The 26,629-nt window shown below is 35.4% G+C and overlaps 1 protein-coding gene across 1 annotated transcript in view; it reads right to left on the bottom strand.

Annotated features, from left to right (window-relative positions):
• Arap2 (ArfGAP with RhoGAP domain, ankyrin repeat and PH domain 2) overlaps positions 1-26,629 on the bottom strand; it is a 173,889-nt gene that overhangs the window by 5,579 nt on the left and 141,681 nt on the right. The window contains exons 29-33 of the mRNA XM_038328559.1: positions 17,976-18,103; positions 10,503-10,585; positions 9,509-9,544; positions 6,953-7,016; positions 1,358-1,492 (exon numbers count right to left, since the gene is read on the bottom strand). Of these exons, the coding sequence (XP_038184487.1) occupies positions 1,358-1,492; positions 6,953-7,016; positions 9,509-9,544; positions 10,503-10,585; positions 17,976-18,103 (446 nt within the window). The remainder of the gene's footprint in view (positions 1-1,357; positions 1,493-6,952; positions 7,017-9,508; positions 9,545-10,502; positions 10,586-17,975; positions 18,104-26,629) is intronic.

The raw sequence follows: 26,629 nt of genomic DNA, 5'->3' as shown, positions 1-26,629 counted from the left end.
AAAAAATCTCTTAGCCAAACTTTTTGAATGACAATAAAGGTACCAAAATTGTTTCATTTATTTTAATTACTTATATATTTTCTAGCAATTAATATATCATAGAATTATTATGAGAAACTCTAATACTTCTTCCTAGTTTTAGTTTATGTGGCTTTTGTTGTTGTTTGTTTGTTTGTTTTTATCCTAGGCATGTTAAAATTTATATTTAAGGTTTTGAGATTAGGAAATATGTTGTAGATTTATCTATAGCTGATACTGCTTAATGTATTTTTAATCTTAAAATTTTATCCTTTGTTTTTCTATTGGTCACAAGGCAGTGTCAGGAGACACTGGTCACTGAAAGGCAAATGCCCACTGTATAAGGGCTTCACTGGATCAAGTTGTGATTCCCTGGCCCAAGTGCTAATGAGATGTAATCTAGATTTTTGATTGGCTAAGTAGCCCACAGCCCTGCAAAGTACACTACTATCAAAAGCTCTAGTTATAGAATCAATAGGGGTACAGTCATAGAGATTTAATTTTTCATCTTATTAGTTAGGCAAGATCACATATGCCAACTTTCAAGTATATTCTGGCACAAGAATCATGTGTATAATATATGCTCACTACAGTATTTATAAAGATTAATTCTAACAGCTTAGCCCAAATTAAAGTTCAAAGAATGTATAATTTATATGACCTTTTACGTTGGATGGTTTATTTTTACTTGTTTGTTTCTTAATTTTTGTCTTTGAAAAATTCAGTTAAGGTACTATGCCAAGGGTCATTCCCAAAGTGTTTTGAGAGTAAGCAGCCATGCTCTTTTCCAAGAGACCCAGCTTTCTGTCAAGATACAGTAGTTCTATTCTCCCACATCGCAAGATGGCAATAGGAAAACACAGTCACTTCTTTGAAAAATCGCAAATCATTCGTATTAATCCATAATAATATTAAGAATTTATCTTCTGGTTCCTTTAAAACATCCTAAGTCTCCAAGCCTGGACTCCAATGCTAGACCAAGGTATCTGTAACATGATTCAGGCACATTTTTGCTCCATATTTACTCAAAGGATAAATAAGTAATCTTGGGAAACTGATCTGAGACAAGATTTGTAGTCAGGGTTTCTATATAAATAGGTAAAATTGCTTGGCTACTTGAGAGACCAGGAGTGGTGTTGTGTATATGTAATGTGAATGGTACTAAAGCAAGTGACAGAGTTCTCTTCATGTATTATGGACCTTGGACATCGTTGAGCTGTGCAAAGTGATTACTGCTAGGCTTCTGAAGCCAATGAGGTAGTTAATTCACCCAGCCATGTTAAGTTGTAGGCAAATAAACAGTGGAGGTTAAAAAGAGGACAACAAAATTATAACCAACCTCAATATTCTTCTGGGCCTGGGATGCATTCCTCTCCTGTTGGATGGGAATCAGAGGTAAACCTCCAATCTTGGGATTTTTGGTTATTGAGCGTTTTCGTTCTTTTCCAGCTGGTGGCCATATATCATTCTCATGCTGTGGAAACAGAGTTTAGTGCCATTGGTGTGTGATTTCATTATGTGCTACACCACATAAGTCACTTGGCTCCCCACACATCCACACCAAATAATCTACTTTCTGTGAGAATGCCATTTGTAATTACTTCGACATTGACTCTGGCAGGCACATGGCTCCAGGATGTGAAATTCTTAAGTGAACCGAGCTTTGAGGTCTCAGTTCAATTTCTAACTTTCAAACACATGCCCTCTGTACTACTTATCAAAGCAAATGGTAGAAAATGTTGGAGAAAAATGGCAAGTCTTTTTGTAAAGCAAAAATAATGTACTTGTCTATATTTCTAAGCCATGTAATAGAAATAACTAAACATTTCCTGCTTATATCAAAGGTGAATTTAATATTAAATTAATTTGTTCTTATATATCTCAAATTGACCTAAGGCATGGATATCTGAAAAATATAGCCCTATTTTGTGACCTTTTGAAAAATGTTGCTTTTCCATCTAATTGAATTTCAATGAAATGTTACCCTTTTACACACACATTTATAATAAAAATCACTCTATAACAGAAAGAGTGGTGCATTTGTCCTCAAATTATTGACTGAATTCGAGTCCACCACACCATCATAGTCATGCTCAGAAAAAAAAAATAAAACAAAACAATTAATGGGGGATAAGAGCCCACAGGTAAAAATGTAAGCTCTGAGTGCTTAATCCTCAAAATAAACATACAAAAAGGTATTTAAATAATTTTTCTATTTACTAGGGTAGATTAACATTTTAGAAGCAAGGAAAGGCAAACTGATTTTCAGATAGCAATCTATTAAAGAAACAAACAATAAATACCAAAGTAAAATAAGTTTACAGATATTTGATGAAATAAAAATAAATTCTAATTATATATAACTAAAACCTCACTCTTTGTTTTCTTCAAATTTTAAGATATATCAACAAATTTGTATGTGTAGTTAGAATTTTAACATAGTATTTTATGGCAAATAATTCATTTCCAGATGTCTTCACATTATAGCCAATATATTGTACTTCTAATTTATAATGAGGGGCATATTATGTCTTTACCAATATACATACATTCATTTAATCCTCAAACATTCTACAGTAAAGGTCCAATTACTGTCAGACTTGATAATACTCTTAAAATCATGGAGGCATTTATCTCAATTCATAAAATGTTTCAAACTTCATTACATTATTTTTTATGTTATGGCTCCAAATATGGTTAAAATACCTTTGATATTTTATAACTGGGATATTCTGAACAAGTAAAATTGAAAGAGAACATGTTGAGCAGGTACTCAGTAACTTCGTAAATTAGGCTTACAAATTCTTGAGATAAATAGGAGATTATATATATATATATATATATATATATATGGATGGGGGTTTACAGGTCTAGTGAATGTTTTCATTTAACATTTGTAAGCTATTGGTTAAGTGACTTCAAAAGTCACATAACAGAGATTATCAAGTTCGGTATTGTACTATTGACAGCACGGTCAATGATCACACTGCCAATCTCCAATTATGCTTCTCACTTTCCAACTTAGTCCTTCCTATCTTTTCTGCTTACTTCATTCTGCCCACTGTAGATATTCTTTTGCCTTTTGACCCTTTATACTATTTACCATTATTATTCTTCTAGGTCTTCCCTTTCCCTGTCCTTCATACCCTGGATTGGATTGCATGGTGAATTTGTAAATTTGCTTCTTTATAATTTTCCTCAAGATCTGTGCTTCTTTTCCTTTTATTTACATTTGTTTCTTCAAAGCCCTGAACTTCATTATAATTTGCCTGTAAGTGATGGATTATAAAATATAGAGGACTTTTCTGTAGACCATCTTCACTTTACAGTTAACTTTAAACTCACAGTTAGTAAACACTGCCATAGCACAACTAGTTTCCTCCTTGTTTGGATATTATTTTTCACTCCCACACCCTAAAATTTCTAACAGCTTTTCCTGTCTCACAGAGCTAAACCCACTGATATAATTTAAAAAATTTATCACTAATCACTTAAATATATAATTTTATATAGTAAGATAAACTATCCTACATATATAGCCGTATAACTGAGGTTTCCTTTCCTTTGCTATCAGCAGTTGCTCTGACTGCAAGTAACCTTTCTCCATTATGACTTAAATTGCCCAGTGGGCCAGGATGTAATTGCTCTGTAGTCAATGACCTGGGAAAAATAAAAAAGCTACCACTCTTTCTGATGTAAAATGACTTCGAGCAATGATGAACAACAGGGGTTCCTCATGTCTGGCCATGGCCTGTATGACTCTTCTAGTGACTGAGTTATCTCTGTAGGCAAATGTGAAAAAATATATACTACCCCATCTTACAGTCAATCCCATTTAAACCACGCCATCTGCCTTGGCCTCAGACTGCTGACTGCTCACACCAGTCACAAACTCATCATCTCTACCCACACTTTCTTTTGTCATTCCTTCTTACATCTTCTATATTTTTCAAGACCTCAAAATATGGAACACCCTAGGGTTTACTAGTCCGCTCTTTCTTAATGTTTTTTAAACATCCATGAACTTCTTCTATAGCTCTCAATAAAATCTAAATACCAACTTGTCCCATATATACATTTCAACTCAGACTATTGCCTAAATTTTTAAAGTCTGATTTGGAACTCAGCATGTTCATGTGTGTATCTCAAATATCTCAAATTCTATTTGATCTATAAGAACTCTTGACTTCCTTCTACAGCTCTGGTAACATTCTGTACAATCATCAATTGTCTAGGTCCTTAAAATTAATTTAAATAAATTGTAAAAAACACAGGAAAAAAAGGAAGAAACCCATACTGAAAAACAGGTAATCAGAAAAAGGCACATCTATTTTTGTGTTTAAACCATCATGTTTGTATAAAGTGCTAAAATTTCTTACTTAAAAATATGAACCAAATTATTCCAAATGCAGCAAATTTTCCATAATTATTTAAATTGAAAATCATGAAGTATTCAGATATCAACATACACAAAAATTACAATTTACTAATATTAAAAATAAGAATGAGCTATTCTGACTCTCTAGGAGCCTCTCCAGTGAATGTAATAGAAGATAGACAGACCTCCCTATGAACATACAAGCAAGAATAAGCCAATTTCATGGACATGGTACCCCATACATTGTACTTATCTGTAGTATAAAACATGACATCTCAGATAATGAAAAATTTGCTTTAGCTATGCATTTCAGAAAGAACTCAAATGAAAATGAAAAAAACAACAAGGCCTTACTTCAATGGAAGAAATAACTCTTGTTACAAACAAACACAAAAATTAGGGTCCTCTTTAATCCTATGTTTTCTTTCAAACTGAATAAAAAAATCACTTTATCTCTAAAATATTCCTCAGTCTTCATGTTTTGCACAGTGTCTCCACTCAAGAACATGTACCACACTGCTGTTTTCCTGCTTCTTCCTGTGCTGGGATGTGAGATCCCCTCTGTATGCTATGGGTATGTCTTATTACCAATGGTTAGTAAAGAATTTGCTTTGGCCTATGGCAGAGCAGAATATAGGTTTGCATGAAAAAAAAAAAACTAAACAATGCAGGGAGAAAAAAGGCAGAGTCAGGGAGATGCCAGGTAGCTGCTGAAGGAGAAAGATGCCAGAACTTTATTTGTAAACTACAGCCTTGTGGTGATACATAGATTAAAAGAAATTGGTTAATTTAAGTTGTAAGAGCTATCTAGGAATAAACCTGAACCATTAGCCAAACAACATTGTAATTAATACAGTTTCTGTGTGATTATTTAGGTCTTAGGGTACAGTGCTATCTCAATAAATTGTTTTTCAATTTAAGAACACTACAATTATATCCTTCCTTATTTCAAATTCTCAATGGGGCTCTCACACCTTCCTTGTCTCATATCTTCCCTCAGTGAGAAGTTTAGAATACTTATGAAATGAACTCACTGTGGTGCTACCTCAGTCTTGGAGATCTTGGTCCCATCCATAGAACAACCGCCTCCAATCCTTATACAGACCTCAGCTTACCTATTACCCTTTCAGAAATCATTCCCTGAGAACTACTCTGAACCTGTGTTCTCCTTTACCTCATTGACACCACCTCCTTTCCCAACTCATGATATATTAGCTTCATTGCATCACATTTTTCATTTTGGACCTGATCCAAATACATGTCTATTTTAGTCATTGTTTCCATGTGTTGGAAACACATTTTAGAAAGCAAAATAGTCTCCATGAGGCAAATGTACAAGAGAGCCAAATAAGGAAGAGTCATTCTTACTGAGTTTACATTATAGCAGAAAAGGCATAAACAAAACAACTAATTATACATATGTTTTTAATGAGAGTTACAAATGGAGAAGTACTATTCATTCTTTGACTGTCAACATGAAAGTCTATTGACTCCAATTCTGAAAACAAAAACATCACTTTAATTGTGCTGTAAACAAATACTGTAACAGCTTTGGAATGGATGCTTTCAACTTGGACAAAATACTTCACATTTTGAGTTTTGGTTTTTTAGTATAATACAGATATCTCATTTTTCAAGATGAAGAAATGACGCAAATGTTAACAATTCACTTTTTTTCTCCCTACAAATGTATTACAGAGCAGTAGTTTGGTGATAAAGCAAAAGAGTTTAAAAGTGGCATCTATATTCATCAGTAGAGAAATTAGGAAACTACATCACAGAGAAATGCTTTTCAGAACAAAACGGAACTAGATTTGGGAGTGAGCTAACTATTTCATTGTAAGAAATATGAATGCATCTGAACAGCAATAGTGACAACTTATTCATTAGCCATGAATCCTAATGCTCCATGAGAAGCAGTGCTGCTAATTCAGCTAGAAATGGTTGAAAAACAAACCCTTTCCATTAATAGGCCTATTTAACCCTTTGTCAAGAGAATGTTCCTTCAAGTGGAAGATGGAGTGTGAAGCTGGGTCGATGGGTCTCAGTGAACTCTGAGAGGTGTACACTATTTCAACGGACAGTTTCAAGAAATTCCAGGTTCTACTATGAATTATAAGGCATACGATACTTGATTATCACGAAGTATTTACCATAGAATAGGTATCAAAGAAATGTACTTTTCTGGCTTTGCCTCTGTAGTGAAGAGGAGGAAGGATGAGAGGTGAAGGCCAAGTGCATACTTCTCTATGAAGATCTGCATGTCATTGCAGAGCAGCAAGAACTCAGCCAAGGCTACTGTCTGAAACAGCATTCCCCCTAAGCTTAAGGGTGCTGTGCTGGAAGGAACAAGAATCCTAGACAGTCACGATAGTCTTCTCTCTTAAAGAGCAATAATAAAAATTTTGGATTTTGATATATGTAAAAATATATTCAAGTGAAATGTACCAATTGTAAACACTATAAACAAAAATTCAATAAAAATTACAAGCATACTAGCATTTCCTGTAAACATAGCTTACAGTAGATGATTAGATGTCATAACAGATACCATACCTGGGCAATAAAGATACTGGCCATCCACTCCATCTGGGCTTGTAAACTGTCACAACACAGGTGCCTACAAAATAAGGTTTATGCAATAAATACTTGTGAAAGACACCTACTCTTCCACACTGTGGTTAGGAATAGTCAGAACTATTTCTGAACTCTTTCAAATTTGTGTTTTAATGAAATCAAACTCAGACTATGTCAGTAGCAGTGGCTCCAGTCTTCTGGGAAGTACACCTCCAATTGGCACGAGGAGAACAATCAGCAATATTTTGGAAAGGCAAAGTCAGTGTCATTCAGTGTTTTCAGGCACATGGCAATAAGGCATCTATTCCCCCAGAGACTCCAATTGGAACATATGTGCACATTCATGGGGTGAAAACTTTCTTTTTTTAGAAAGGCCTTAGACATAGTCTCATCAGATAAACATCACAACGTGTCTGTTGGCACTCATTCACTAATCTTTTACTAAAAACCCTCCATAAAGCAGCTTCTGCTCTCAAGCTTTGCACAGTACATTAGGGAAGCTGGCCATGCAAACAAATAAACAGCACAGTAAGAGAAACGAAGAGGCACGCTATAGCAAAACCCAGAAACAGCATGTGCAGGTTCAGGGGGTCTAGAAGGGCTGAGAAAAGGTCACTTTCCTGAGAGTAAGATTTTTGTACCTGATGTTACAATGAAATAATGGATATTTCAATGAAATTATACTCTTCACATTCTTGGACTTATCAATAATAAGTAAAAACAAGTCATTTGGAAAAAATGATATTCTAAAGCTTGTTTGTTCTCTTTTTCATTAGTCTTTTTAAGTGTTTGGGTGAAAGTGTCACCCCAGCCTCTGGCACCCATCCTTGGAGCTAGAATGGGACAAGAAGTTCCATTTCAAGCCCCTCCCCTGGGAGTTGCCTTGATCTGGACTCCACCTCTTGGAAAGCCCATCAAGCAGTGCTCCCTCACCAGGGAGAGCCTAAAAAGCCCACCAAGTGGTAGACCACTCCCACAGGCTAATTAGGCCTCCACTGAGAAAAGGAACACATGGACTCCAGGTTTTGCTTGGTCTTTCCCTCTCTCTTCCTCTCGCCAGCCATGCTTTCCGGGTCACTCCAGGAGCAGAACATTAAATGTAGGCATCTTTTATTCAGTCTAATTTGGTTTGATTGGAACTATTTGCTTCTGCAGAGAGGCTCATCTTAAAAAATGTACCTAACATTAAGACACTGACTTATTTCATCACCAGGCAAATGTTAAATCATCTTCTATGGTCGCTAGAGAGAAGTCAGTGGTATCTGTGTAAGAGTGCAGTAGAGGAGGAAGGGTGGATATGAGAGCAGGGAAGAAGTTATCCTAATCAAAGGAGCCATTTTAGGGTTGGCTAGAGTTTTGGCTCTAGAGGGGTTCCCAGGTGTCCAAGGGGATTTCCCCAACTAGTTCCATGGGCAGCAGAGGAGAGGGAGCCTGAACTAGCCTTATCCTATAGCCACATTGATGAATATCTTGCATAACACCATACTTTCATCCAGCGATGGATGGAGAGAGAGACAGAGACCCACATTGGAGCACTGGACTGAGCTCCCAAGGTCCAAATGAGGAGTAGAAGGAGGGAGAACATGAGCAAGGAAGTCAGGACTGAGAGGAGTGCGTCCACCCACTGAGACGGTGGGATTGATCTAATTGGAGCTCACCAAGGCCAGTTGGACTGGGACTGATGGAGTATGTGATCAAACCGGACTCTCTGAATGTGGCTGACAATGAGGGCTGACTGAGAAGCTAAGGACAATGGCAATGAGTTTTGATTCTACTGCATGGACTGGCTTTGGGGGAGCCTAGTCGGTTTGGTTAGGATGCTCATATTCCTAAACCTGGATGGAGTGGAGAGGACCTTGGACTTCCCACAGGGCAGGAAACCCTGACTGCACTTAGGACTGGAGAGGGAGGGGGAGGGGAAGTGGGAGAGTGGAAGGGAAATGGGAGGAAGGGAGGAGGTGAAAATTTTTAATAAATAAAAAAAAGAGTGCAGTAGAAAACTAAAACAAAGTCACAGTGTAAGAGTAAAGTTACTCCCCATAAGACACGCAGATTAAGAAGCCCTGGCCCTAGGACTTGGTGAAGAAGGGATTTGGAAGTGTCCAACCTAATATTAGCTAGGGACTAGCTAGACATAGGGAGGTCAGTGAGCAGCAGGCTTCCAATATGATCTGGCAAGCAGGCAGAAGAAGGAAGACAATGGGAAAAAACACAAGAGGAAACTGCTTTTTTTTTTTTTAAACAAAAAATCCATAGTCTGTTTTCGAAAGTTTCAATTTAGGATTTTACCTTTTAAAAAATGATCCTTAATTTTGCCTATTTATCTCCTAAAAGCTAGATTCCAATACTATCTATGAAAGAAATAGATGTAGTTTCTTGAAAGAGACATTGGGAAGATTGTGAGATTATAAATAACTGAAATTCATACAAGTTTATTTCCTTTTGCTTCTCTGTAGTTCTACCTATGCCATACTGTCATTCTCTACTCAAACTTGTCAATATTATATAAAATAAAAAAGCTGCCAGGAAACTTACCAGTGGTGTTTTTCAGAATATGCGGTCAATCCCCAACTGCATCAGAGAAACACAAACAATATGTTAAACACAGCTCTTCCATTGTCATCTGTCATGATGTGAGGCAGCTACAGAAGGCCTCTTAACAGAACTCAGCCAAGTACCACATCCTTGAGCCTCGGAAACTTAGTCATTAATGTTGATATTTGGTGCATTCATAAATTTGTGCTATCCTAAGGAATCTGTCTCAGACATTTTGCTATAGCAACAAATAGATGATGAATATACTAAGGAAAAATATCTATGAAAATAGCTGAAATCATGTGTGTGTGTATGCCTGTATAATGCCTGTACATGTCTTAGGCTTAAAAATTAAACATGGAGGTGAAAGTAAGAAAATATTTCAGTAATTGAATCTGAGAACCACAGATCATTTAAAGAGTTTTCTGAAATAATAAAATAGTATTACATAGCTAATCAAAGTGACTATGATAAAAAAAATTATGGCATAAATTGAATGGTCTGTTCTTTAAATTTTAAAAAGACATGATATTTAAGAAGGTCCATACTCTTAGAGCTAAGAGAAAATTGCAAAGCCAGGATCAAAATATTCTAAAAGTAAGCCATCAGAAAGCTGGAGGGCAGTGTGTGATTTCTTTATTTAGTGTGCTTGGACCACTCCTCCCTATCCCCAAGAAACTATGGTGTCCTGTCAAGGAATGGGAGACCAAGAAGTCCTGTTCTGATAGTGGCTGATAGCACCTGAGGATTTTCCGACTCATAGAGGGCAGAGGGCAGTCTGTAAGGAGCTTAGTCTTTCCCACAGTGGGAATATCAGCCCTGTCATATACTCACAAAGTCCACTTAAAGATCTAAGTACAGATGAAGGACTTCGGGATTCACAGGTGGTAAACTAATGCCACTTATCCCTAAGCCTTTCAGCCGACTTAGACTTAATTTCTGTTATGTTTGATTTGTTTTGTTTCCTTCTTGCCCCTTTCCTTTCAGCCTTTACCTGGTTGGGGGTTTCATTTTCTTTTTCACACCAAGATAAAACTTCATCAAGCTGAGAGAAAACATCTTGTCATGCTTGCTGCTCTGTAAGGGAAGAAAGTATAACTTGTAATTAAGTCGATCTTAAATATTCTTAACATTTCTGTAGAATACTAATAAATGCTTTAGAATCTTTATTTTGTCCCACACTTACAACCATATTCCAGTTTCAGCAAATTAAGACCGATCTGATTGTAATATGATCATATAAATAAATTTAAGTAGCAAATGTATAACATCATAATTGGCACAAATATGGGTCTAGATGTCAGATTGCTTTGGGTCAGGTCTTACCATTGAATGATAAAAGAGTTTTATAAATGATGGATTTTACAATTAGGGAAAACAAACTATGTGCATGCAGGGGCACATATTAGATGATTCTAAGTAGTTACATTGATGAAAATTACCAAAAATGACTTGTTAAAGTACATTCTAAGAGGAATTTGTGCTTTCTCTGGATCATTTACATGTTCTTCATAACCCACTGAACTCAAGTATCTGCCTCAGTAAGCGTTCAAAGGATGTTAAATGTTGCTTGCAGGAAAGGAATGATAACAAGGGAGAAAGGTGGTGTAACACTGAAGGAAACAGCATCTTCTAGACCCAAGAGGACTGACAGATTGTGACAGCACCAACAGGAAATGCGTAGGTACAAACCAAATAAAAGCCTAGCCTTCAGAAAGGGAAATGGACACAGTGTGCAACCCCCAACCAAAAATCTATTTGTTACTAGTACCTGCTAGGAAAGGAAAAATAATATTTCCAATGGAGTATCCTTTCTCTTTCTTTTTTCTAATAATTTTTTCATACCCTCTCCTAATTTTAAGTGTATTTTTTCTGTTTAATTTGGGGTGTTTTTTCCCTGTGTTCTTTTTCCTGCTTTATTTATTTATTTTTTTAGTGAGAGGAATTGACATGAAATTGAGTCAGTAGAAGTGAGGAAGGAAAATATAATCAAAATTATATAAAGCTTTTAAATAAAGGTATTTTCAAAATAATAAAAGAACCCCACAGCTACTTGCATATATTTTTCACATGTCATTTGTCTGACAGGGTTAATGGTTGCATCATATTCTATTTTAAATTGGATTTAAAAAATCACATATACTCTATTCTTTATCTGTAGATACCAACAATTGATTTTATTTAAAAAAAAAAACCACCTGGTCTACAAGAGCTAGTTCCAGGACAGGCTCCAAAACCACAGAGAAACCCTGTCTCGAAAAACCAAAAAAAAAAAAAAAAAACCATAGAAATAATTTATCATGAAAAATTCTTCATATCCTAAAAATTTTCAGAGAAATCATTTTAAACTGATAGGAATGTAGAATTCATAAATAAGAACAAAGATTTTGATGTCATAGTATAGATCTAGTATTTTGCATTTTGCAATTTTGTGATTTTGCCCTATTTCTCTTTGTAAGTTGAAAAATAAAATTACCATCTGGATTGAGTACTGAGAAAAGTGAGTGTGCAACCAATGTGTTATTGTGGAAAGTTATTGCAATAGTTAACAACAACGAAAAGACCTATCAAGCTTTGTCTAGTGACTGGTATAAAATGAGCTAAGAGTAAGTAGTTACTTCTGCAAACATAGAACATACAGCCTCATGTAAATTCCAACGAATCTATTTGCTAGGATGCCAGGGAAAATCATCAAAAGATCAAATATAGCTCAGCATGTGCTGTATATAAAAGTGTCACTGTGATGTCATTTCTTTATCAACAATCAAACTTGCAAAGTAAAAAGTGGGAGCTATGTTCATTAAGTTAAAAGCCGACTTCAGGAGAATTCAGAGGAAACACTTACAGGGAAAGTAACAAAGAAGGAAGCAAGAGCTCATGCCCTGCTGGCAAGTGGTCTCTGGCAGTGGGTGAGCTCTGGAATTTATATAGGGAACTTATGCCTACACAGTATTAGCACTGTTTCTAATTATCACTGAAGATATATGCACACATATTTCATTAATTAATTGGCCATTATCGGCCAGGAATAGTAACAGAAGCATAGATTATAAAAAAGCTGTTTGAACCAATCTAAGACAAAACCTTCTTCTCCAACAATGTATACCCATGTCTTTGCTTATTTCTCTTTATTAGGACTTAAAATATTTATGTGGAAATAAGGTCTCATTCAATTGCAATTACTGTTTGCCTTAATTTTGTTCTTTATGAGGTCAAACAAACTGATTATTCTTTCACTAAGGCTCTCATGTGACCTCAAACTCCAAACTCACTATGTAGCAGAGTACAACCTTATCCATATTCTTCTATTTCTCAAGTGCTATGATTACAGAAATGCACCACAATACTGAGATTAGACATTTCTAGCTTTTGTTAATTCAAGATATTCTGGTACAGCTGGCAGAAACTGATTTTTATGGTTTTGTAAATTTTGATGGTTGCTATTTTAAAATATTTAACTTTTTTATCAACCTGAATTTTCTCAATTTCAGTATAAGTGAAAATTTAAATTAAATATTTTTGTTGACAACTAGTTCACTCTAATTTATTTAACAAATTTCCATAGTTAATACATGCAATTTTTCACAATTTTTAAAAATTATTTATTCATTTTACATACCAACCACAGTTCCTTCACTCTTACCACTTTTCCCATACCCTTAGCCCAACCCCCATCCACTCCTAAGAAAAAGTAAGGCCTCCCATGGGGAACTAACAAAACCTGGCATTATAGTTGAGGCAGGACCAAGCCACCCCACCTGTGTCAAGGCTGAGAATATGAAATGGGTTGGGAAAAGCCAGCACATGAACCAGGGACAGATCCTGGTCCCACTGCTAGGAGCAGCAGAAAAGACCAAGGCACACAACTCTCATGCACATGCAGAGGAGGTAGTTTGGGCCCATGCAGGCTCCCCAGCTGTCTGTCTAGAGTCCTTGAGCTCCCAGGAGCTCAGGTCAGCTGCACAGGATGACCCCAGCTAAGACTCCAAGCAATAGTGAAGAGGGTGCCTGAATTAGTCTTCTCCTGTAATCAGATTAGTGACTACCCGAAACATCATCCTAGACCCTTCATCCAGTAACTGATGGGAGCAGATACAGAGATCTGCAGCCAACCAAGCACTGATCCAAGCTCCTGGAGTTCGGTCAAAGGGAGGGTGAAAATTATATGAAGACAAGCAACTTTTATGACATATTTTTAAAAATGTCATAAATTTAATTGATGAGTATATAGTTCTTATACTGGACTTTATAGTGTAATACCTCTATGTACACTTTTATATTAAGTTGTGTTCTTTGAGGTTTTTCTGATTCAATGCATATCTTAATGGTTAGAAAGATACTTCATGACTATTTCATTTTTTAGCACCAAAATTATTTGCTAGCTTTCTTACCTATTTTCCTTTTGAAGTAAACTACCACTTTTACATAGTTATAAAAATATAACTGTGATCATTTGAGAATTACAATATAGTTAGAAATCATTATCACTAAGGTTAAATCAATTTTTATCAGTAAAGCTCTATAGTTTCCTTCTTAGCTTCTATTTCTTGTTAAGGGCATTTAAAAATACTTGACATATTTTCTTGTCTAAAGCCAACTGAGGATTGATTTTTTATATTGATCTTTCGACTTGCTAACTTGTTGAATTGCAAGGAACAAACATTTTAAAAAATTAAATGCCTTTTGTGTGATCATGAGGTATCATAGTTAAGAAGCCTTCAGAAACTCACAGCTGGCCACTAGACTTGCCTGCAATAAGCTGATTCCTGGTTACCTTTGTTAAGGTTAAATCATACTACAACTGAGACTAATATCCTCCCCAGAAGTTTAGTTGGCTAATCCCTGCTACACAATGCTATGCTTAGCTATATAGTGGAGTGAAGGGCAACAATTCCAATGGCATGGGAATGAGGGTATTTGCATGCCTTAGAATGCCCACACCCAATGTTGCTGGTATTTACTTATCCGGGACATTGGCAAGTCCAAGACTGCCTGCGTTTCAAAGACTTTCTGATTGTAGATAAAGAGTATAAAGTATTGAACCCCCCCCCCCCCCGCCACACACACACACACCACTCCTGGCATGCAAGCTTATCACTTTATACCACCCTAAAGTCTCGTGCGTTTTGATGTTTAAACTCAACATGCATAGCAAGGAACTGCAAAATTCCCAATGGAAAGTTTTATAAAAGTAAAACTCAGCCTGGCATGATCTCCCCCCCCCCACCCCAGGTACGTCTAATTTCTGGATAATGCCTCCAAAAAAACCAATAAACTAAACTTTTATGGCATCTACAATGTGTTGCTTGAGTTACTATATTTCAATGTGAAGTCATTAACTAAGTCAATAAGTAAGTAAGCTTCAAAAATATTCCTGAAGCAAAAAAGAGTCTGCATATCAGTTCATGCAACTGTTAAGGATACCCCCTTCTTACTCATTTGCTTTTTTACCTTTCCTTAATCATTTTTTCAGACCATTAACAGTGCAATGGCAATATTCTTTGAAACCTCTCAACTTTCATGTAAATAAGTTCTGAACATATTTTAATTAACATTTTCTGTGCATGGAAAACCTGTGAAAACAAAATCTATCTTCCCTTGTGTATCAGCCTAATTTGTTGTTAATGAACATTCATAAATTATTTCCAATTAACAGTTGCTTTAAGTTTACTTCTCAGTTTATAATTTCTGCTTCCTTCTCGGGAAATGATTTTCTGAATGTATATAGAGCACATATATTAGTGGAAACTGTCCCAGAGCCAAATCTTTACTCAAATAAATAGAAAGATTTTACTATTGCTTATTTAATGGTCAATCATTTGAAAAGTTAACACTGGCAATGGCATAATAACCAATATTGACAGGCCTGTGGTATGAAAAAAAATGAGTAAAGTAAAATCATGGGGTGAGAAAACAAAAACATTTTGAGTTTAAAGAAAGAATCTCTTATCTGCTGTTCTTGATCGCCAGGGAAGGTATGAGCTGGATGGATTTATTTTGGTGGGATAAATGGATTTTAAGGATTTATTAACCAAACTATATTCTACAACTGTGATCCCTATGGTTTAAAGTCCTATTCATGAGATATTACAGATGATCCTACATGTATGTCAGTCTACTGTGGGAGTGCTTGGAACCTTCGCCAGTTGATGGTGTCTGGTCTCCTAGTACTGGAGATACAGATGTTTGTGAACGGCCATGCTGGTGCTATGAAGAACATCTGGGACTGATGGAAAAGTAGTCATTGCTCTTAGTTGCTAAGCAATCTCTCCAACCACTGTACGATCAAATTTAAGTACACTTAGTACTATTTGGATGAAAAGGTTCAATCATATTTAAATAAATTTTCAGCCAAAACACTAAGCTAACATAATATTAATTTATTGTTCTCAAGTAATCCTTTCATAGAGCCTTTGAAAACTGAAATCTGGGAATGAATTCTGTTTTCACCTCTCACTGGATATATAGTTTCTGGCTTTTTATGTAAAGTTTTTGTGACTCAGTTTCTTCATGTATCCAGGAGGGATAGTGATAGTCCCTATTGCAGGGAGCTTTTAGAAATATGCCATGAAGTCAGTAAATCCACATATTCTACGGCCATACAGAAGCTATCATTATTTTGGGATATTGAGACCACAGTGCTGTTCCTTCATAAAATTAATACTAAAATATTAGCTTCTTATGAGCTTTCTGTTGGTGTATAGTAGAAAGAGTCAGAACCTTGATTGGACAAAAATATTCAATTTGATTATTAAAAGTCCTTCAGTGATATGCAATGAATACAAGCCTCTTCACTAACGGTACAAGTATGGAAGATAAATGATCAAGTAAATCAGAACAAGGTTGATGGCTCATTACAGAAAAGTAGACAAGGTTAAGCCAGCCAATGTTTTAGATCACTAAAATAATCAACTGTAAAGTTCAGCTTTGATTTTCACAAATGCAAATCTGAGGTTCAAGAACCTTAAAATCCATTTGCATAACTCAAAACACGCAGGTGCCTTATTTCTAAAAGTTTAACCTTTTTTTTTTGCAGAGAGAACATAATCACAACAGCAAACAACAACCATGTGATCCTCAGTCAGGCTCCCTTTTGAGTGTGCTAGGTCAAGCAAATTCTTTCAGAGTTCTTTCACCATAAAGTGAACAGAATGGTCTCTCATATGGTTCCATATTGACTGTCGTGCTTCTTTGGTTTATCCATGTTGTGACATCTACTAGAAATCTCATAAGTAGTTTTCTGTCTATGAATACATTATTCTCCTATTATGGAAACATCTGTGAATGAAGCGGCCAATGAACATTCATTTACAAGTGCTTGGAGGTTATAACTGGCAGGTGGATGAATAACTTTATTTTGAAACTGTTAAAGAACTCTACGTAACATTGGGATTTTACCTTTCCACTAACTGTTTATGCCTCTCCTCCAGTTACTCTATATTCCTCTCCAAACTGGAGATGTCACTTATGATTCTCATCAAGACCAAAGGTAAAACTGTATTCTAATGATGACTAATGATGTTGACCTCTAGGTTTAGAGGCCCATGAGTCATTTCTAGAGCTTCCTTCATGTAGTATCTGCTCAATCTTATTCTCAAATGCTTACTGGGATGTCTTTCATGGGATACAGAATTACCCTTAACATCCTGCATGAATCAGTTTTTCAGATATAGATATTAAGAACATTATTTTTTTATTCTGCAACTTACCCAATCTTAGGGGTATCTTTATTAGTACACTGTTATGATCATATAGTATTAAAAATGTTTCATATTTCAAAAAATACTCATACATACTTTAGTTTAAAAATTGATGTGATTGCTCTATAGGACTCGAATTATAATCACCACATTTGTAAGAGAGGCAGAGATGTTAAGTTACTTATTCACATCACTAACTCTTAGCGATGATGAGATTTTCTGACACCAAATTCAGTATTTTATAGCTGCATCATTTACCTAACTCTGCTTTTAAAATATCTAGTTCTCCATGCTATTTCACATGTCCTAAATAAATTCAGAACTTACAGGGAATAATCTGTAGAAGTCAATAAATATGATACTTATTCAAGTGTACAGGGAAGATGTTAACATTCATTATAGAATTGGGGTTTTGTCTTTTCTACACGACTCTTCATTAAATCTCCATTAGCTCACCCAAAGCCTATTTCTGCCTTTAGAATATAACACTCTCCCTCTTAACTCTGTTGGATATGATGCGGATTTATACGATAGTCTATATTAACGTACTTAAAGCCTCTTCAGTGAGAAGTAATTTTCTTTCAACAACACAGAAAAGTGACAGTAAGACTAAGTTACCGAATGTTTTGGCATTACATCTCAGACACTGAAGGAATTCATCGGCGTATTTCAAATGTTGTTTTAAAGAGAGATGGCTGTAACCAGTGTCAGATAAAGACATAAATATCTACACAAAATAATAATCCACATGCTGATTATCCAATTACCTTTGGATCCTTGTAAATAAAGAGATGTCCATCTCGTAAAACAACGTATCGGTCTTGAAACTTATTCCCAGACAGTATTTTAGATGGCTCCTCTTTGAGTTTTAAGGCACCTTCTTTGATACTTTTCTCTGTAAAACAAAACAGACTTCTGGAAATTGGGTCCATTTTTACTTATTGGAGACACAGTATAAACCATTTGTATTTTCTCTCTTTAAGGACTTATTTTTATTTGTTTGAACACGAGAGTCTGTTTGAATATATGCCATATTAACATGGGTGGTGTTGGAAGCCAGAGGTAGTCATTGGAGCTCCCAGAGCGGGAGGTGCAGATGGCTGTCAGCTGCCCACTGTGGGTGCTGGGAACTAAAATCCAAAAGCAGTAAATGCTGTAAACACAAAACCACCTCTCCAGCCTCATATATTTTAAAATATTAAAGATTTTGTTTAAGAAAGGAAAATTCCATTCCTTTTTAAAATACACATTTATTGATAGTAGGGACAGGGAGCACACAAAAAGGCCAGAGGAAAATGTGCAGAACCAGTTCTCCCTTCTTTGTGTGAGATCTAGAGATCAAACTCAGACCCTCATGTTTGCTGGCAGGAGTCTTTAGTTCCTGGGCCATTGTGGTAGCCTCAAGATCAGATTTCTAAACATTGGCTGCAAGTTTAAATTATTATATTTTGAATGCACGGTGTTAAATAAAATACACTAACATAGCAAAATTAAATCCACCCGTTCATATTTTTTCACTGTGGCTTCTTTAGAAGACTGTGATCCTTAGATTCTTTCACAGCAGAATGATACTTCATGCTACTCACTTACTTCTAGGGAATAAAGTTTCTAATGACACATGGTGACCAGGTAGCCACACCCCTCACATTGGGTTCTATTTACATAATCAGAAGTTGGATTTCACAGATAATGTGGCCAAGGATATAAATACTAGGCATGATGCTATGTAAATGTCTAAGGATAGAAAGTGTAGCACGAAGGAAGAATTGGGGAAAGTGATTTGAAAAGACGCATTATGTGTATTTTTTACTTTCAACTAAAAGGAGTAGCTATTTCACACAATTGCTCTAATGGAAGAAATGGCTCAGTGATAAACTTGGGTAAATCATCTAACTCACCTTTGTTATTATAACAGGTCTAAAGAGACAAAGCACTCTCCAAAGTACTAAGTCTCCCAGACACTAAGATACTACTTCGTTTCATATCTGTTTTCCTCTAATCGAATCCTAACACCTGATTACCTTCAATGCCACTCGAGCAGGGGTCCTTGGAGCTTAGCGAAACTTGTTTGGCTAGCACTTCAGATAAGAAAACTAATGCTCCCCCTAATTCTATTGAATTACTACTTTTACTATTAGAAAAATAATTTTATTTACAACTAACGTTTTTATTGATTATTTGGGGCTTTCATATCATGCATCTTGATCACACTTACTTCCCAGTCCTCCCAGATATGCTCCCCATCCTTGTGAGCCCCCAAAACTAAGAAAAAAAAGAAAACAACAACAACAAAAAAAAACGCACAAGTTCAATTTGTGGTGCCTATATACTCACTCCCCGGAGCATGGTCAAACTCCCAATAGCCAGCCCCTTACAGAAATCTGAGTCCTTCCTGCCTGCAGTCCCACCCGTTGCCCTCATTGGTGGACACTTCAGCATCCCTATCACATACTGAAGAGTTCTCTTCCATGGTTCATGTCTGGCTGTTACTTTTGGTGTGTGGGGTGGGGGTGGAGGGTGAGAATCACATCCGTAAAAGCAGAGGCAGAACTTCTGCCCTGAAGGGAAAGTTGTTTGCAGCTGCAAAAAACACACAAAACAATTGTGTGCATATAACATGACAGAGAAGATGGTATACAAATACAGAAGAGGTATGTCATGAAACTGAATCTGCTCTAAAACGTAAGATTTGCAAACGGTTTGATCCATGTTTTTACATAAAAGTACAAATTCCCTAACTGGTGCTCCCTAAAACTAATAAATTATGCTCTGTATGGATTGGTGAGAAAGAAATTCTGATGACTTATAGATTGTATCTGTGACTAAAAACCCATTGAGTGATCCACTCTTTAGTTCAGGGCTGTAATGGTTAAACACAGACTAGAAGCTGGGCTGCCTCAGAAGTCCTGACCCTAATGCTTGCTCTTCCACTTACTAGCAGGTTCCTTGATGGAGTTTACATTATATTATTATATTATAATATATACTATTACATATAATTATATAGAGTTATATAATGTCTTCATGTTCTAGTTTCTGCATGGGTAAAGTCTAGTAACTTCTAGTGACTAACTCCCAAACTCAATAGGAAAAATTACTTAAATGTTAAGTGCAAGAACATCATTTTTAAATTCAAATGGACAAACAGGAAGAGGGAAAAATATAAGCCACTATCCTTAGATAGTCGATGCAGTATCTAAAACACACAAACCCACACATGATCCTTTAGGTGGCAAACGAAGTTATCGTTACAATATGTAGTTAAGAAAACAAGCTGGTATATTTCCAATTACACTGGGATATTCATTTGTGAGTAAATAGATTATTGAAACCAGTATATGCCTCTGCTCTTGTTGGAAAGATCAGTTCTACAAGCTGTGACATCATTTGAAAACATAATCCCTGTGGAAGCTTTCCATACATATTAATGCAGAAGGACATAAACAGGCAGCACCTTTGAGAGAAATAAGTTACGGCCAAGTCATTTGGTCAATATTTGTAGGCAATGTCCAAAACACCTTCCAACTTCAAACTTACTCATTTTCCCTTTGTTGAATATCAATTGCACAGTAAATGTGTATTTCTTATTAAATGGAGAAATTACAATATTCCACTTTTTTGTGTAGCATTCCTTCAAAGTATATTTTAGTTTTACCAGTAAGAAGAAATTGAACTGGGTATAGTAGCTACCTAAATGTAATCTTTTTTGCATGTGCAAACTCTCTCTCTCTCTCTCTCTCTCTCTCTCTCTCTCTCTCTCTCTCTCTCTCTCTCTCTCTCCTTCATATTTTCCATTAACTTATGAAGACTTACTTATACCTAGAAAAGAGAAAAAGGGTTTTGTCTCATTTCTATAGTGGATAGTAAAACATGAAAAGTTTTTATACATATATATATATATATATATATATATATATGTATGTATGTATGTATATATCTTAGGCTATTAAACATCACTCCTGTTTGGTTTTTTTTTGAAACAAGGTCTCACTATTCCAGCCAATTCACAAACTTATCATTCTCCTGCATATGTCTTAAAGACCTGTGACTGCAGGCACATACTGCCATTCCCAGAATAAATTTCCCTCTCTGTTACTGGCTTGTAAATAGTATCATTCTACAATTAGATTATATATAAATAGCTAAATTATAAGTAAATAGCACTGTGATATAACTGGTTAGGCTATTTGCACCAGAGAGATTTTTGCAATATATACTAGAAATTAAAATTGCAGAAAGCAAATAATTACTTTTCTATGCTGTGTTTACTATTACACAGAATCACAATAAACTGTTTCCAAAATATACCTAGCATGGCAAGTGATACATTTTTTAATATTAAATCAGGGTATAGTTTTAAACACTCTCTTAATAACCATAAAGGTATAAATAGTCCTTTAGCATTTTGAAAGCTTTATATATTGTACCTCCTGTGAGTCTCAAAGCCCTTTCTCAACAGAAACAGAGGAGGATTAGAAGGGCAGGGGGTAGAAGGGAGGCAAAGGAAGAAAAAAACAGGAATAGAGGAGGAAGGAGAAACTGCAGTCTGGAAGTAAAATAAATTTTAAAAATTTAATTAATAAAAAAGTATATATAATGTTATTAAATTTATAAATTTGAAAGTTGAGGATTACTGTGATTCTCTGACAAGTTGAAAAAAGACCTACAATTAGATTAGATATCTTAACATCTAACATAGAATTTTATTTTCTATACTGAGAGAAGAATAAGCAAAGAATGACATTTTCCTCACTAGAAGATATTCTTGCTAAGATGATATAGTGAGACCAGTTTTATGAGCTTGAAAGCACTATGTAGGCATTTTGACCCCTAATAGTCACTCAGTGCAATCTGTATTTGTAGTCTTACACTAAAGAGGTTTTGGACATTTAAATTTTTTCTTCCCTCTGTGTAAAGATGCTGCTTAACAATCCATTAAATTTCCTGTTACAGATTTCAGCATGAAACAGAAAGCTAATAAAACTTACCAATTGGTTTCTTCCCTACAGAATTAGTGTATCGGAAAATATCTGGACAGCCACAGTCTACAGTGACTACCAAAGACCATTATCATATATCTTCAAGACAACACTTCCCCTGGAAGTGGACTAGGTCAACTCTTCAAACTTGTATACATAGGTGGATTCAGTAAGACTCCGTGGACAGTCAGTGGAAAACAAATAATTTAACTGAACTATGATTCATACTCCCAATTTTGCTGTGATTTTCTTATGCTTACTAATAGCAAAGGTTTTAAGTGTCCAAGTGTGAGTTTTCCAAAAGCTGTTACATTTGGATTGCTTAGTTCTAAGACAAATTGCAACTGAAGCATCTGCCATATACAGCAACATAAATCAACAAACACACATGGATCTTCAGTGGGCTACATGTTACATGATAAAGTATTTCGTCTGTATTCCTATCGTTAAGATTTGATTCTATAAGAAAATTATATTAGAGCAATTTAAAGTTTTTTATTAAAATATGGTTCAGCAATATAAAATTACTTAACCTGGAAGATTACAGAAGGTTAAATTGAAACTTAATATAAGTGAAACTGAATAAAAGACAGTCTTAGAATAATAACTATGATAAAGTCTAAATAGCAACTTAAATGAAATTTCATTTTCTTTATCTCAGAGTTTCAACTTTTCACCCATAGGGAAGAAACGAAATGTGAGGAAGATTATTATCTTTCTTTTCGAGTTAATTAACTCATAACAACAATGCCCATGACACTAAATGTTTCTAAGAAATTAAATACTATTCCTGAACAAACACAGAGTTTTAAGTAATGAAGAGAAATATTTACTCCATGTATTTGTATAAAAGTAAACTACATTATCCCATTACCTATAATGACTGAGCAGTAATTAAATGCTGCAGGACTCTACAATCTATTCCTACTTATGATGTCTACATTTTAAATGGTCTGAGTACAGTTGGATAGCTGAGGAAATCAAAATCCTTATAATAGAGCAAATACTGTATAGTAAATTTCTAAACTCAGTATGTGATGGAAACACGATATATGCTTATCCCATATAATAAAAAACAGTGATACAAAATCAATAAACAGCAAGGCAAAGACATATATCTAGAAATGAATGATTGCCACAGAAGAAAGACAGTGACTATGAAATAGGTCAAACACTCAGGGAAGACAAGACAATCAGCAAGGGATGTTGTCGTGCAATTCCTTAAAATCGCTATAGATTGAAGGCAGCATCTCACACTTGCTAAGCATGTACTCTGCCAACTTTGTTTTAATGAGAGGTAGAATCATTAGTTATCTGTTACTTAGAGCAAATGTGGCTACATCTGATTAATCTTGTTCTCAAAGCATTAATAGCTACTTGGTCATTACGAATTTTTAAAATCTTAACAATGGCAAAAATATCCTTAATATCACTCCTTCATTGCCTTTTTTAAAATTGATTTTTATTGAGCTCTACATTTTTCTCTGATTTTCTTCTTAGATGAAAGTTTTATGTTAACAAATTGTTAGTGAAATCACAACAGCCATGCTTATATTATTTTTATGAACACATTGTAGGGTGTAATGGATATTACAAATGAAACAATGGCTCTAAAATAAATAGGCAGTCACTTTGACTAAAATGACATCTGCCAACAGACATAAAGGGGACGGAATACCTAACACATCCAAAATCTGTCACAATATATAAAAGACATTAAGAAAGTTAAGATTACTGAAAAACACATTGGTGAAAATTATTATTTAAGAAACTGACTTTTTAAAAGTCTATAGCCAATTTAAAAAGACAACCTCAACATGTAATACTTGTAAAAATAGCTATAATAAAAGAAACTATTTTGCTTTAACAATTTCAGTATCATTCAAACTCTTTGAAAACATTAATGGGAAATTTATGGAATAAATAGTTAAAGTCTTTTAAGCAGTTTATAATTCCTATTTGTGGCCCAAAATAACAAACAGAAAATGCTTCAGTCAAAACATTTGCTTCTGGTACGTTTCTAGGATCTCATTCACTTTGTGGGATATATATTAATTTCAGAAAGAATGCCTTACACACAGAATAATCACAGACAGCTGCAAATACATTGACAAATGAACTAGGGATAATATGGGAGTAGAGCTTTGTGCCGCTGTGGCTTCCACTGTTGTAAGACAAAAGCAGAAAACAAAAGATTAATACCAAAGGTAACTAGCGTTGTACTCTGAAAGATTAATACCAAAGGTAACTAGCGTTGTACTCTGAAAGAATGCTTCACTCAACTGTCTGAAAAAAGTGATGACTGGATAAATAAAACTGTAGCTACTAGGGTAAAGGTTAACAACTGAAGTAAAGTTTAACTACCGTCTGCAGCTGCTGGCAACCTCATGCTCAGGAGTAGTTGACTAACATATAACGGACACCACAGTTTTTTTGTATGTGCTTTTATTTGATTGCCATCTGGTGTAGGTTTTGCATGGACTGGTGTTGTTTTATTTTGTTTACTTGATTTGGAAGGGTTGTTGTTGTTGTATTGGACTTTTGTTTGTTTGTTTGTTTGTTTTGAGAGAGAGAATGTAAAGTTGCCTGGTTGGAAAAGGGAGACCCTCTGAAAGACCTAGGGGAGGGGGAAGAATAAAATCGAAACGTATTTAAATTTAAAAATTGTTTTAAGGGATAAAAGATACAATTAAAAATGCCACCATAAGGATGTTTTCCTTCATCTGCTTGAGTTCTGCAATGATTACAGGGGATGTTTACACAAGTACTGACTCCTACCATCAGGAGGATACAATGGAATACCAGGGGCACTAAGGTAAGATCCAGTTTGTTACCAGTGCTGTAAGAGCAGGTCTCAATTAAATCTGTACCTTCCTGATTTTTTTCACAACTGAACAACTAGGAAGAGTAGTCCTGTTTGGGATACCCTATCCATGTGCACAAAACCTCGTTTCCTATCATAACCCTCTAAGTTTTAATTCCTCATATTTTGTTTTGTTTTGTTATGTTCTTTTCTTTTGTTTTTCAAGACACTGTTTCTTTGTATAGCTTTGGAGCCTGTCCAGGCACTCTGTAGACCAGGTTGACCTTGAACTCACAGAGCTCTGCCTCTGCCTCCCAAGTCCTAGGATTAAAGGTGTGTACCACCAACACCCAGCTTCCTTGTACTTTTTTTAAAATCACATTATCACAACACTAAAAGACAATTCAGAGATTCTCTGAGTTGGCTGAGATATTGCATGGAGGTGTAAATTTTAAACAACTGGAAATGTGGACAATTGGACAATAATAAAAGATTATCACTGAAAGGATAACACTAGATACAAGAGAAACTTTATTTCTATTAAAAAATGAAGTGATCTGATATATTCCACAATTTTAAAAGGAGACGGCTCATAAAAATCATGATTCTTTGATATTTAAATCTTATGAGAACTGGAAATCAAACCCATGGCTTTGCAAATGCCTGTGTTTAATGCAAAGCTACACAGCTAACTCAAGATTTTCTTACCATATTTTTTTATTCCATGTTGAAGAAGAACAACATACAAATAGCTACAAAGCACTCCAGAGATGCTCGAAGTTGTCACCACTGCCATTTGATCTAGTAAATCAACTGCGTGGACTTCTCTGTGCTTTTCCGACTCATTTGCAGAACCCAGCATCTAAATATCAGACACTCCTAGTTCCTCACACTATCCCATGCTGTGATGCTCAAAAAGGTCTACAGATACCCCGACACATTCCTGGGGGGAGGCACAACCTCCTCTAGTTGAGAACACTGTGACATGGATGTCCGTTGCATTCGTGATCTGATAAGAGAAGGGTGTCTTTAAAAGAGCATGGGGTGGTAAAGAGATTTAAAGATAAAGGTTGCGGAAGGCTAAGTATCTATACTAAAATTAGTATTTATTTGCTTATTTAGATGATTGAAAATAAAAAGTCCATTTGAGAAAACCAACCTGAATTAGTATAAAATATAAAAGACCCTATATGAAATTAGAAACTACCCTATGAAACTTTGTTGAAATTAAGAACTCACAGACAGATGAGCATGCATGAGGTGAAGATCCAACTGAGCACATTTACACAATTTAAAGCTCCTCAGCCACCACCTCTTCCACTTTTCATTTTTAAAATCATTAGACAAAAGAACAATTTGTTTTCAAAACTGGTATTTACTAAAACTGTGGAACATTGAGGAAATTACTTTCTCTAATTTTCACTTACAAAATAAAAAATATGAAAATTGATACAGTCTTCTAAAAAGAGGTTTTAAAAGGCCCTAGAGCTGAACCTAGTACTAATGTGATGTTAAAGGGACACAGGAATAAAGGGTGCTGAGGTTCTTATCTTTATGCTCATAGACAAGTGTATCTCTCAACCTTCATTAGAGAAGCTTCTTTTGAAGTAGAGCTAATCAACCCAGAAATTATTGTACA

The sequence above is a fragment of the Arvicola amphibius genome, chromosome 1 (genome assembly GCF_903992535.2).
Source record: "Arvicola amphibius chromosome 1, mArvAmp1.2, whole genome shotgun sequence".
NCBI lineage: Eukaryota > Metazoa > Chordata > Mammalia > Rodentia > Cricetidae > Arvicola > Arvicola amphibius.
Note: the sequence above shows the minus strand (reverse complement) of the source record. Positions and strands in the feature narration are given on the sequence as shown.